Below are 14463 nucleotides of genomic sequence, written 5' to 3'. Positions count from 1 at the left end.
ATGCATAGACCAAAGAGAGTTGGTGACAATGGACATCCTTGTTTAACCCCAATAGTGCTTACAAAAATTTCTGAAATTTTTCTTTCTATGCGCAATTGACAAATCACCTTCTCATAGATTCGAGAAACCGCAAGCATAAACTCACTCCTCACTCGGCACTTCAAGTTCTTCCATCCTTCTCCACAAATGTTACGTGGTATCATATCAAAGGCTTTCTTAAAGCCCACAAAACAATAATACAATCGCTTTCCTTTCAACCGACTTTCCTCCATGAGAACACGAAGCGTGACAAGATGATCTATGGTGCTATGGCATCGACGAAAACCCACTTGTCCTTTTGCACGCTGGTCATTCTCTTCAGCCCAATCACTCAATTTCATCTCCATTATGCACCCAAACAACTTTGCAATAAGAGATCCAATCATTACAGTCCGGTAGTTGTGCAAAGGCTTAACCCAATTAGTACTTCAATCATGAGGCATACCATGTTGAAGTGCAAGGTCGAACATATCACACATCCACTCATGGGTGAAATCTCCCGTCTATTTGATCATCTCCGGTTTGATACCTTGAAGATCTCCCGCTTTGCGAGAGTGGCCAACGTTTCAAGCCCACCGCATACATCCTCAATAGTATAAAAAGATGGTATACATGGGAGTGAACCATAAAATTGCATTTTTTCAGCATTTACTTGCTCATATAATTGCCTACAATGTGTGTACATATCCACAACACTCAAGCTACCAAAATTCTCAACCCGCTTGCCCCTCAAGTTTCTCCAAAATCTTCCACATGCATGTGCCTTTTCTTGGACTTGAAAAAGTTGTTGCTTTACTTCCCATCTTCTTCTCTTCTTATGAATCAATGCCTTGTATGTATGCAAATGACTTTGAGAGACTTTGAGAGAGAGAGAGAGAGAGAGAGAGAGAGAGAGAGAGAGAGAGAATTTTCACAGCCAATTTTGGGACATTTATAAGGAAGACTACTTTATCAACTATTTAAAAGAGGATGTCACAATTATGAAGGAGCTTCCTATACAGCTGCAATCCATTGATATCGAAGCAGTTGGAAGCTTAGTAAGTGCAATTTAAGTTCGATGGATCGAAGAAAATTTTCAGCATGACATGAATGTCTTAGTTGAGACATATATATGACACATATTGAGTCTTAAGTAGTAAACGAACTTTGATCTGGATGGATAGAAAAAAACTAACTTTCAGTGTGATATCATTTTCTTAGTAGGGGAAACGTATGCTAACAGTTGTTTCTAGGTTACTGGCACCAATATATCGGAGGAAGCAAAACCAAGCTTTTATTTGAAAAAAATCTTACCGATTCTTTTACGCGATCGTGTTGTACATTTTTATGGTGTAGGGAAAGGACCTCTTGTGTCCTTTCCCCGTAATGCGTGCGACCTCGTGGCGACCGGCGTTAGCCGGGAGTCACGTGGGAGCACGCATTAGGGGGAGAGGACACAAGAGGTCCTTTCCTGGCCGTCAATGGTCTAGGGCGAGGGGGGGCAAATATGAACTAATTTTAGGCTTGCCTTTTGGAAAAGTGTCGGCTTCAGCTAACCAGACGTGCGAGTGAAGCGGGAAGCAGAGTTCGAGGGCAAGGCATGCACGAAAGGGTGGGCGAGGGCTGATTCGAACTCTCTCAGTCAAATGGCAGAGGGTGAAGTGCCATTGTTTTGTCTACTGCCAGTTGATGTTGGCGAAAATGGATCTATAGATTCAGGTTGCACAGGAACTTGTGATGTGTTTTCTACAAGAGCTTGTGATGCGACTTCTGCACAAGACTTAAGAGCTCCCGACACCCTTTGTGGAGGAGGCTCTAACCTCCTTTGTGGAGGAGATTCAGCGCCAATTTCTGCAACAGGATTTGCTCCCCTTTGTGTAGGAAGCTTGGATGTAATTTCTGGAGGTAAGGTTTTCCACTGATTTCGCTTTCTTTCTGTAGGTTTATTTCTTTCTGTTATGAGCTGCTTTTCGTTCCATTGCTGTTGCTAGCAATTAGGGGTTGTTGCGCCTGTAATTATGTTGTCCTCAGATTTGAGGAATGAATTCAGGGGAATTTGGAATCGCAAGAGCTCACCATTATATTAGAATAGGGTTTACCACTTATATTATGACTTTCTTGACACTATACCTATAGTTGTTGTGTAGTCTTATGTAGGTTTTATTTGAAAAGCTTACCTCTATGGTGCTCTTTGAATTCTTTATAGAAGGTGATGTCAGCCAGCGTGCATGTGTTCCAGATCAGAGAAGTATTGGCAACAAGGGGCATTCTCTACGTGCCGGTGGTAGAAAAAATTCTGGTTTTCTTGTTACTGGGGGTTAGTTAGAGGAAGAGCTAGTCAGTTTGGGGGAAAGTAGCACCAAGCAAAAGGATAATTGGGCTCGAAAGAAGTTCGACGAGTGGAGAAAGATTTGTGGCTTGGAATGTCAGGTTCCACTTGAGAAGCTAGATCTCCGTCAGTTGAATGACATGCTGTCACAGTTCTTTGTTGTTGTGTGCAAGCAAAATGGATCATTGTTTCCATCTGACACACTGATGGGCATGCTTCGTTGTTTTGGCCGGATGATTAAGAAGGAGCAAGAATTGAGGGTAGCACTTACGGGTGTAACTGAAGTTCCCTTTGATATAGTAAAGAATCCAATTTTCAAATCGACCCAGAATGCAGTGATTTCAGCGATGCGAAGATCGGTAGCTCGTGGAGTATGCAAAGAGCGAAAGAAATCATCAGTTCTTGGCATCACATTGGAACAAGAGATCTTGCGCGACATCGACTTCAATATTCAGCATAGCCGTGGTTGTCAGTCTAGGTTTGCCTTTTTTTGCATGTTACACTTTTGTGTGAGAGGTGGGTTGGAGTTATACAAGCTGGAACGAGCTATGTTTGCTAGGGGTGCTGATGAGCTTGGCCCTTTTGTGCGGTGGGTTCTTGTGAAAGTCTACTCCTGCGTTTTAGTTTTTTAAAAAATTGTGTGTACTTTTTCTATTAGCTCATAAGGTTTTATGTTCTATTGCTTTGCAGCTTCTCTGAGCGCTTGAGTAAAAACTATAAAGTAGACCTGATGCATTACCAGCCAGAGCACTTTCGACCTCCAGTTACAGTTCGTGATAGTGATGTGTTGGATACCTTCGATCAGTTGATGCGTCACATGCCTCCAATTGTGGAGGGTGACAAGAACCTATTACATGTGTTTTTGCAGCCGATTAGTAGTCCTCGAACTCAGGTAGGTCTTGTAAGTCTTCTTGCAGTACATGGTATTGAATTGACTCACGATTGGCTGTTTTGCTTGTGTATGCAGACTTGGTACAGTAGAAATCGAGTTTCAGTGAAGGTGCTTAGTGGTTTGGTGAAGTTCATTTGTGAGCGTTCTGGGGTCGGTGGTAATTTCTCAAACAAGAGCCTGCGTAGCACCTCTGTGACTAGGATGAGCCTAGGACAGGTTCCTCCTGATGTTGGAATGTTAGTAACTGGCCACAAGCGAGCAACTTCATATGAGAAGTATGACCTTTCAAGTGAGGTCAGGATTGCTGCAGCTCAAGACATTTTATCGCATCCATATGATGATTCAGGAAAGCTAAAAGCTTATCCACAGGTCTTGAAAGAAAAATTTAATAACTTCTGTCAAAACGTCGAAGGTGGGGTGTTGTTTTGTATTACAGTTGGGTTTGAACACTGATATTGTTAATGTTCATAGTTGTTTTCCTCTTGTTTTGGTGTGCAGGTGCTAGTAGGGATATACGTGAAGATGTTTGCCCGCTAAGTGCAGGTCTCTTGTCAGTTGGTTCTGTTGATAACAATGTTGGTGGTGAATCTAAGTCGAAGATTTCTTGTGGTCACTTGTCTAATTCTGTTGACAAAGTTGCTAGTGGCAAATCTAAGTTAAAGAGTTCAGATGGGATATGCTTTGGGTCTTACAAGTTGGGGGATGATATACCATTTGACGAAAAGCTACTGCAAGATCTTCCTCCAGAATCTGCTCGAGCTGTTGGGATTGTTCCTCGTTCGCCTGGAGTTTCGATGTTTCCATCATGTAATATGCATAATTGTGTTGTGAATGTTTACTTGGGAAAGGAGAATACGCTGCCAGGTGCTTCTAAAAATAACTAGCGTTTGATTAGTGTAAATGGTGTAAATAGCAGTTGAGTTGGCACACACATGGACCATAGCAGCTGCTGAAATTACATATGCAAGTTAAATTATGAATGTGTCTTTTGGTTGATTATGAATTTGTGTAATTCTCTGTGGTGGCCAGTGTATTCTACAGGTGTGGTGAAACTCCTCTTCTTTTAAATTTGTAAAACTGTTGTTTGTTTAGCGCGTGAAGCAGCTCTTATTAAGTTGTGTGTCATGCTACAGTTATATTCGCTCTGCTGAGATGTCAATTTTCTGTTGAATTCCCTCTGCTGATGTGTCATGCAGAGCTTCATATTCTTGTTTGCTGATGTGTCGAGCATTGGTGAAATTCCCTTTGCTGAGCTGTCTATTTATTATTTGATGTTGGTGAGTTGACAAATCTGCAAGTAACAGTGTGTCCTCTGACATTCTGCCTGCTGACTTGTCATACATCCAATGATTGGTTGTGACATTCCTTGATTTAATGTATCCTAGATGTATGGCTGGGATCTGCAGCCCCCCTCCCCTGGACCTTGACGGATTCGACAACAGTCTGGCATTTGACCCAGTTCCATCTCATATACAAGTAAGGTGTTTTGCTACATTTCTATTTTTGTTTCGAAGCTACATGAGAGCATGTTCTCTATCACAGCTTTGTTGATTTTCAATAATTAATTTCTCAAATATATAATATATTTATATTATAGAAAAAGTGGGGATTGAACCCTTTGTTTTACTTGCAATATCACAAAAGCCCAAAGGCATAAACTGAAATCTTGCAGGCATCATAGGTACAACCTGGAAGTGAATGGGGTGCTCCACCTTCTTTCTCCACAAAGCCCTCTCAAATGTTTTGGGCTTGTTCACTTTGCTTTGGTGTTTGTGTAAAATATCTTTTTTGCCCCTTGACAAAGTATACTCCTGTGAATGCAGCAGCTGAGATGCAAATGCAATTTCCATGCACTTAACTTTCTTCCCGATCTGCAAGATGCTGCAGCGCTTATGATTTCACGGATGAGAGAGCAGGATGATGGATGGGATCCTATGGTTTTTGAAGTGAAGAAACATGACAAGGCTAATATGAGCCTGATTTCCCAAGAAAGCAATCTCAACATTGCTCCAAAGCAAAGAGCACTTGCTTTTGACAATTATTTCCAGAATAGAATGGGTACTTGGGGCTTCATCTGCGATTTGAGATCGATATGGTCGCACACTCCATGTGTGACTTTGGTGGAGGAGAACCTGAAAAGTGCGAATTGGATATGTACAGGAAGATCCATTTTCCACTGCTTGCAATACTTTATAAGGAGGGCAAGTAAGTTTTCATCCTTTTACTATTTTGTTTTCCTTTTCTTCTATATTCTTGTCTTATCCTCTATGATACCCGTTTCTGAAGCTAATAGCTTTCAAGCTATGTTCATTCTACCCGCGGGGGATGCACCTCAAAAACAATTTGTGTACCTCGTGCGTATTTTAACTCATGAAATTTAGCCTTCTGTCTCATTTCAAGATTGCTTGTTTTGAGTCTAGTTATAACTTATTGCATTATTCAAAACAAGAGCCTGAAGGAATTGGCTAGGTGAACATGGATTGTGGAAGACTGCTATGTGTTTAGAATGGGCCTTTTTATTTGGAATACAAAAAAATTGTATTTCTGTGGAGTGTTCTTCCCATTGGTTGGTTGGTTTTCTGGTCTGTTTGAAAGATATTTGAGTCCAATAGTTTTTAAACAAATTTTCAAAAACCCATCCAATTTTAGTAGAGTGCAACTGGTGTGATTTATTTGAGAACAACTTTAAATATAGAATAGCAAAGGCAGTGGAATTACGGAGGCAAGGGAGGTGCCCTCTAACGCCTGAGGAAGCAGCCTTGATGCTGGCAGCCCTTGGGTTCAAGCGAGGAACATGGATATTCTTGGCAGGGACCCACATTTTCGGCGGGCAGTCGCGAATGATGGCACTTACCTCTCTCTTTCCGAATGTGGTGACCAAGGAGGATTTATTGTCTGAGGAAGAGATGAGACCTTTTCTCAGCAGGTCCTCCAAAGTGGGTCAAATGAAATTTTCTTTAGCTGTCTATATAATCTTGCCAAGAGAGTAATGAAAATTAAAACCGTTTTGTATTTTTGTATTTTTGTCTTTTTGGTCATGACAGCTTGCTGCTTTGGACTTCATAGTTTCTGCCGAAGCTGATGCATTTGCAATGACAGACTCCGGTAGCCAATTTTCTGGTCTAGTGGCAGGGCAACGCATGTATCACGGTGGGGGTGCCCATCCCACAATTCGACCCAACAGGCGGCGCTTGGCCGCAATTTTTTCTAGAAGCTCTAACATGGAGTGGGGATCATTTGAAATTCAAGTGAGGAAACTGATCAGAGAGGGAAAAAGAGTCCTCCTCTGGCCAAGAGCTCGCAGTTTGTACAGGCACCCAAGGTGTAAAGAGTGCATGTGTAAAGTTTCTACCATCAACAAGTAGCTCTCTGCTGAAAGAACCTCCTGTTCTCCGATTACATTTTTTCTAGGTTTCATCAGTAGCAAAATGTACATACAGATTGGAGGTCCAACATTTTATGGCTAGACTATCAGCTGGCACTAAATCTCGGTCTACAAATTGAATGGGTAAATCCCACACAAATCAACCCCTCAATTGTCTCCTCAATCAAAGGCACCCACGCTAGAAAGATGTATCCCTTTTTCACCGTCATCAATTAATTCTATTCATAAATGGCTCAAGTGCCTTTCCACCCAGGCCTTGTTTTCAACAGTATCAAGTCTTCTCAAAATCCTTTCACATGGAGGTCTTGTAGAATTGATTACAACTTAGAAGTAGCAAAGATGCAAAAAGGCCCAAATGTCAAAAGCAAGTGTAACCAACCTAAGAATAGTTTTGTTGATTTGCATTCTTGTGTGCATAATTTTTTTTCGCATCAATCGTGGGTAGCTGGTTCTAGGTTAGCTAGCTTCATTGTGCAGTTTACATCTTGTAACACACTCCTAAAATTGCAAGAGTAAACAATGAGAAAAAGAATGTAGGGGTGTACTATAGTTGAGGTAGGGTGCTGGTGGCCATCTCAAATAATGGTTAAGGTCCCTAAAAGGTTTAGTTAGCATCTGGCTTCTGATCTCTCATTATCAATGCACAAAAGAGAAAAGCTATTTGCCTCTAGAAAGAAAGTCTCATGTCTTTGCAAGATGCAAGGCCACTCTAAGATAAGGCGATAAGATAACAAATTTGGAAGAAGGGGAATGTGCTACATTAAATCTGAGGAACAGAAGCAAGCAAAGGAGAACACTTTGCTCAAAAAATACATGGATAGCATGCACACAAAATCAAGCTTAGAGGAAGAGGAGGACACTTTACTCAAGAAGTACATGGATGACATGCACACAAAATGAAGCTTAGAGGAAGGAGAAATCCATCTTAGACGTGGAAGAACTCTCGAAAATCAAGGAGGACATGCAACACTTGCAAGCGAAAGAGGAAAAAAAGACGGTAGAGACAACATCTTGGGTGGAGATGTTAAAAAAGACCCAAAACAAGTAGAGGAAGCAGACCAAGTGGATTCAAGTAGCTAAGAAGGGCAAAAGCCAGCTTAAGCATTTGTCGTCGGCTTCAATCATTAACACCATTTCGGCTTCAATCATTACCACCATTTTCGAACAAGAGCAATGCATGATCATACTTGGGAGTTCTCAAGAGAGGGAGATGTCATCTTACTCAGAGACTTCATTGCTAGGACAGGTTGTTATCTGTTGGAGGAGATGCTGCGTGAGATTGACCTAGGAGCGATAGAGGACATGGAGCGGACTTCTGAGGATACAAGGAAAGTCACGGAGTATGGGCGGTATCTTCTTCAGTTGGGCACTCTACATGGACTTTCCATACTCAATGGCCTTGCCAAATATCCTCTCTCTCCAAGCTGCATGTGCTTCCCGGATGGTGGATATGGCCTTAGCTTTAGCACTGTAGCACTATTGATCAAGCTCAAGACTCAGCCCCTTGATATTTGAGAAACTATTTCTATAGGCATATGGATCATGTATATAAGGGGGAGATCTACTTGTTACTTTGTCAAGATGATCCTCTCACACCATTTCCAGATTACACAGCACCTTATTGAGGTTCTCCACACAACTACAACCACAGCCTTCCCACACTCAGAGCCTACACAGAGAGTCCGTTCTGGGAACATGCCTCAAAATAGCTGGTACGATGATGATGCCGTGAAATGAGAGCCCGCTTAAAGCGGGAGGTGTCTCTTGGTTCTACTGCACATAGAGAAGCTTAGAGACTCTCTCGATGTCTAATATGCCGAAAGAAAAGAACTTTCTTACATCAGCTTGACAGAGGTCTATACCAGCTTTTTTTCAGTCAAGACTCAAATTAGGCATGGATATGTGATGTGTGTGACAGTAGAATGCTCTGTAGACAGCTACTTTGTAGACTCTGCCAAGCCAACCTCTTGTGTCAGACCCACCTAAGCCTTGTCCAGAGACTCCTACATTTGTGACAGCAAGTATGTTTTGTAAAGCCATTCGCAAACTAAGAGCACAAGACCGTGATGGGCTGGTGGCTGAGCATCTTTTACACCCCAGAGGTATGATGGGAAAGCTTTTGGCTTGTATGTTTAACAGAGCTCAGTGTGAGGGATTTCCAAAGAGTTGGGGCACAAACAACATTGTACTCATATTCAAATCGGGAGATCCAACCTTGCTGACTAACTATCACACTTTCATGATTGGTCATACATTGGCCAAATTGTATACATCCATATTGGAGCACGAGCTAGGCAGTTGGGTAGAGTGGCAAGGTCTTCGAGCACAAGGGTATGCAAGTTTCTGGGATTTTCCACTCTTGATCACATCCTTACAATCAACACATGAGAGGGTATAGTGCGCACATCAGAGGGTCTTATCAAGACCAGTATTCTCCACTATCGGGGTAAAACAAGGATGCTTGCTCTCACCGACACTATTCGGCATGTACATTGATGAGATATTATATTGCAAGAGGAGGAGACAGAGGAGCCCCTCTCTCAGGCACAAGTTGGATACCCCTTGTATTGTATGCAAATGATACTATGCTTATTGCAGACTCGCTGAAAAGGCTTCAGAAACATCTTGGTGTACTACATGCATATGTAGAGGATGGTGGTCTCTTAGTGAACCTTGATATAACCAAGGTCATGGTGTTTAACAATACAAGTCAATGGGGGAAAGCATTAGCACCAATGTTTCTATATGGGCATGATGAGATAGAGTACGTGTAACTCCTATACTTATTTAGGAGCAGCCGATGCAAGCTGTGGTGTGCAGCGCACATGCACGATGGAGATATCTTTAGCCTCCATGATATCCAGGATGATCAAGTGCAAGGCACAATGCTACATGAGGTCATTAGGGTTAAACTAGGGGTTGTGCCGATCCTAGTGGAGGCTCTCACCAAATCTATGCGCCTTTTTTGCCTGCTCCAAAGGGGGAAGACCTTAGTGATGGTTTCCCTTTTCTCTAATTAAAAAGGGAATATTTTTTGGCTTGCACAAAGGGCTAAGGCCATAGTGATGTGTTCCTTTTTTTTGCTAATGAAAAAAGAGAGATTATTTAATAATTAAAAAAGCATAATTTTTGATTGATTGTTGGAGAGAAGACACTCATTTTAAGGACTCAGGAGCCGGGAGTTTGTTGTATCATGATTTTTTACATTAAATAAGTGATAAAGTAGAGAAGTTGGCCACTATGACCAAGAAATTCTGAATATTTTGCAGAGATGCGGTCATATTGAACTCTCTCTCTCTCTCTCTCTCTCTCTCTCTCTCTCTCTCTCTCTCTCTCTGTGCATGAGAGACTGGCTACGTGCCCATTTCTATCTCTGCCTAAGCAACTGATGAACATCAGCAGCAAGTGTTTTTCTTGACCATCTCTAATGGCTGCATTAAGCTCTATGGTTGCTTTCTACAATGGAGCTCCTACAACCATAGCAAGTTTGCGCTCTTGCAAGGACTTTCGGGCAACCAAAGTCACTAAACATGGGCGAAGGAGGGAATGGCGGTTGACGGGCACGAGCCCAGATAGGTGAGAGAAGAAGAAGAAGAAGGAATATTCTTATTGAAGGTGCGCAAAAAATGACAGCCTCTCTCTTACTTTATCAAACTCCCACACAGTGCACTCTCTCTCTCTCTCTCTCTCTCCCCCCACCCATGAGCCACATGCCTTGAGCCTTGCTAGATTCCTTCTCATCCTTATTGCTATTCACAAGAAGTTTTGAACAAATTCTCACAACAATTCCCACATCGTGACTTATCTCAACATCATGAGCTTCTGTGAGGGAGGCACCACATACCTAGCTAGGTACAATTGGGGGCACGTGGTCCCCTGTCCCCAATCGTACCTAGCTAGGTATGCGGTGCCTCTAGAGCAGAAGCTCATGATGTTATGCATTGTATGAAAAACATTGAAAAAGACTTTGTTTTCCTACATGAGAAAATTTCTAAATCTTCTTGTGATTCTGTGGTCTCGCATGTTGTCCGATGTCACGATCTGCATGCCTCTTGTCTCTCTATCCAGTCCACCTCCAGCCTGGTCTCTTGCTGCGCCGCGCCCAAAATCAACCAATAGCTTTGCGACCAACAGCTAGAGGGGAACCTCCCAAAGGATAAACTTTATAGAATTATGGGGATGACGAGTCGTCTGCAGCCCCAATCAAAACCCTATTTTATTCCACCAAATTTCTATTTGTTGATCTCGACAGCAATGGGCGTCTTGGGCTATATATGGGCGAAAAGAGGGGCCGCCATTCCAAAGATAATATAAGTGAGGTCTCCATAGTCAAGGGCAATTGAGAAGCTCTTGAGGAAGGGGTCATGTACAAGCCATTTACAAAGGTGGTCTTCATCGTAAAGCTTTTGGGGGCATCGGAAGAAGTTCTTCTTGACCTGAAGCTTAGCAAGTGTGGCATAAACGGCAGTGGGCTTGGCGTCCATTGGAACAAGGGTGATCAAGTTAGGAGAGCGACTTGCCATGAGGGGATGAGGTCGATGAGGGCCCGATCTAGATATCGGACTCTATGCATACGTGGCGCTACCGGTAACCTGGGGCGCCCATATACATAAACCCACCCCCCCCCCCCCGGGCCATGGGCGCAATGGTTTAAACCCCTTGTTTAAACACTCAGAAATGTACCTATTTAAACCCCTTGTTTAAACATTAAAAAATATAATTGTTATCAGTCAAAGGCTTAGCATCGTGATGGCTTGGCTTAGTGGTTGAGCATACATTTCTGAATGTGCGCGCTTGGGTTCAAACCCTTACTTGTTCAATCACATTTTGGTTTGAGCATCCCCCTTCACATTTTGGTTCAAACCCTCAACCGGCTTGACGACATGTGGCGGACTATGGGGTGTGCCACATCCCCTCAGAGTCCGATATTTAGAAGGAGCCGTCCGAGAGAAGTCGATTTAGGGATCAAAACGAGAGAGAGAGAGAGAGAGAGAGAGAGAGAGAGAGAGAGAGAGAGAGAGAGAGAGAGAGAGAGAGAGAGAGAGAGAGAGAGAGAGAGAGAGAGAGAGAGAGAGTCAGGGAGGGTTGCAGTCCTCTGGAGCCTTAGCCCATCTCTCTTGCTCCTTTGCTTGTGGTCTCTAAAAAATGCACAATCCTATGTGTACAGGAAGCTGCGAGGGCCTGGTCCACCACAGGTTTCTCCATTTTTGTCATCAATTTAGGGTCTACACGAGCCAAAATTCATTGAAGGTCGTTGGTGTGGCACACATAGTTTCGGCAGCTTCGACAATAGAAGCAACTCATGTAACTACAATTATGATGCGATGATGGGCTATTACAACAATAGCAACGTGGGCCCACTCTGAAGCAAGGTGACACGGTGTGGCATTGCAAAAGAAAGGATATATGCCAAGGGGGATTTGGAGCTCCCAGAGTGCTAAGGTGAGCATAAAGGAGAATTCTCTTGCATAGAGGCATTGTCATCAATATTGGCTTTGCGTCTCTTCAACTATTGAGCCTTGCCTGAACCATGCCTCCTCTGTCCCAACTGATGCATTTTCCCCATGCTCCTCTTGCTCGAAGATTGCCTCCATGGTCAAGGGTTCGCTTTTAATAGACAAATCCAAGGCAGTGGTTGTAAAGAACCGGGTAGTTTGTAGGTGTAACACCAGAAACTCTCGCCCCAACTCCAATGATGAATTCTTGTGACGAGACCTCTTAAAAAATGATGCAGACCTTAGTACCACATAGGTGTTGGATCTCTCCTGCAACAAATTGGAGGGTGACATACCCGAAGATATGATTATTACACTACCCTAATGATGTTGAGCATGGGGCTCGACTTGCTAGTGGGTGACATCCCTATGACTTTAATCCATCTCAGAACCATAGGATTTCTAGAGCTCTTCTATAACAAGCTTCAAGGAGTCAATTGCTCCTTTGGGATGTGTCTAGCAACTACATGTATGTCCCTGTCCCTTCAGCTTGGCGATTGAGCATTGTTTCTTTAGCAGGTGAAACTGTGAAAGGACGTGACTATTGTGGTGGCACTGGGCACGCTGCGAGGGAAGCCGCTCAGTGTATGATATAGGTGCCATGGAAGAGGGGGTAATCACCAAGAGTGATCATCAAGTGCAGCTCGACAGTCACATCTTTGTATAAGTGAGGCCATCATGAAGAGCATTCTCACCAGCCCACACTGTCCAATGTTGCCACCATAAGGGAATGTGGAGCTTGGAGATGGGACAAAATTGGGAGCAGAGCGTGTAAAGTAGGAATATAATTAGAGAAAATATCACTAATAGAGAAAGTAGTCATGCATGAGCGGAGTGAGAGCTGCCTTGATTATGAAAGGAGGAGTTGGCCTACATTCAGCTAGCGAGAGCACTGCAAGGTTTGCCACTTTGGTGTGTTGGAGTTGGCCAGTGAGAGGACAACTCTGTGTGTGTGCGACCTATGGAAGAGTTGAAGCCAAGAGGGATCAAAGGCCCCTAAATCCTACCGAGTTTCATGCATGCTACTGACGGCCATTTTTCAAAACCGCGGCTGCAAAAACCAACCCCACTAGCGGGGGGGGGGGCTAATAAAATAAACGGAAAAAAAAACATTTTTAAACCTGTCGCCCCGCCACACCCTTCCCTCCCATGCATACGCCCACAGTGGGCCGCCCCTCCTTTGGCACCACTCCCTCCTCCATTATCACATGTACCCGAACTCTCTCTCTCTCCCTCTCATCCGTCAACCCAAGACGGGCCCCCATGCTTGGGACAAGAGTTTCCCTTTCTCACTTTCATTATTCACACACACATACACACAAACTCTCACTACAGTCTCTCCCCACCCCGCTCGTCCATACTCTCTCTTTCTCCCTCTCGTGGGCCGACATGCCACTCCCCCCTCTCTCCCCATCACACACTCTCATCCCCCTCTCGTTCTCTCACTCCCCTCTCGTCCATACCTTCCCCCTCTCTCTCCCTCGTTCAGCACCCACTCTCCCTCCCTCTCTCCCCACTGCTCTCTCTCTCTTAAACTCTTTCTCACTCTCTCACGCTCTCTATGCAGCAGTCAGCCAGCAGGCCCGAGACAAGTTTTCTCTCTCTCTCTCTCTCTCTCTCTCTCTCTCTCTCTCTCTCTCTCTCTCTCTCTCTCTCTCTCGTCATCATTACCTACACACGGCCCACACACACCCACACCCCCTTCTCCCCTCAGCCTCACGCTCTCTCTCCCTGGCCCGCTACTTCCCCTCTCTCTCCCTCACCCTCGTTGACTCACCCTCTCTCTCTCTCTCCTCTGTCGACAGCCCATAGGCACAGAAGAATCTCTCTCTCTCTCTCTCTCTCTCTCTCTCTCTCTCTCTCTCTCTCTCTCTCTCTCTCTCAAAAAACGCAATCATTTTTTGACCTAGTAGACAGCAATCCACTCTTTTGATCATAACTTCTTCATCCGAACTCCGATTTGGGTGATCTATAGCCTCAATCGAAGATCACGAAGTCCTCTACGCATTGATGTAAAGATAGAAATTTTCAGAGTTATGGAAGGCATTTCTGTAGGAGCATTTCTGAAGTGAACAGGTTCAACAAAATTGATTCTCATCTCCTATTTTACATACAATGTCTTCCGGCACTCGCAAGGGTTCTTCTTCTTCAACAAGGTCCACAACCATTGTGAAAAATGATCCAAAATCTCCTAAGTGTGGAGATAGCAACACAACCACCCAACCAACGACATCGGAAACCATGATCATGGCGTACTTGGTATCATTGCAAGAGACCGTAAACAAACAAGACGAAGACTAACGAGCACTTGCAATGGAGAATGACACACTAAGGGTACTTGTGG

The 14463-nt window shown here is 43.8% G+C and overlaps 1 protein-coding gene across 1 annotated transcript; it reads left to right on the top strand.

Moving 5' to 3' along the window:
* Positions 1–1481: 1481 nt before the first annotated feature.
* Positions 1482–6804, top strand: LOC147457911 (uncharacterized). The gene is made up of 10 exons (XM_086511721.1): positions 1482–1923; positions 2225–2266; positions 2345–2936; positions 3038–3239; positions 3315–3651; positions 3738–4103; positions 4699–4715; positions 5063–5444; positions 5940–6175; positions 6284–6804. Exons 1-10 carry the CDS (start codon positions 1665–1667, stop codon positions 6602–6604), a joined length of 2754 nt encoding a protein of 917 aa, XP_086367847.1. The 5' UTR covers positions 1482–1664; the 3' UTR covers positions 6605–6804.
* The last annotated feature ends 7659 nt before the right edge of the window (positions 6805–14463 follow it).

Source organism: Adiantum capillus-veneris, chromosome 5 (assembly GCF_014529385.1).
Source record: "Adiantum capillus-veneris isolate H3 chromosome 5, ASM1452938v2, whole genome shotgun sequence".
Taxonomy (NCBI): Eukaryota; Viridiplantae; Streptophyta; class Polypodiopsida; order Polypodiales; family Pteridaceae; genus Adiantum; species Adiantum capillus-veneris.
Note: the sequence above shows the minus strand (reverse complement) of the source record. Positions and strands in the feature narration are given on the sequence as shown.

What these genes read in the sequence shown, in the direction of transcription:
- LOC147457911 (XM_086511721.1), top strand. Translation starts at nt 1,665, where the DNA reads ATGGCAGAGGGTGAAGTGCCATTGTTTTGTCTACTGCCAGTTGATGTT. An exon ending in GAGCTTGGCCCTTTTGTGCG is followed by an intron (nt 2,937 to 3,037) that starts GTGGGTTCTTGT and finishes ATTGCTTTGCAG; the next exon opens with CTTCTCTGAGCGCTTGAGTA. An exon ending in CTTCTGTCAAAACGTCGAAG is followed by an intron (nt 3,652 to 3,737) that starts GTGGGGTGTTGT and finishes TTTGGTGTGCAG; the next exon opens with GTGCTAGTAGGGATATACGT.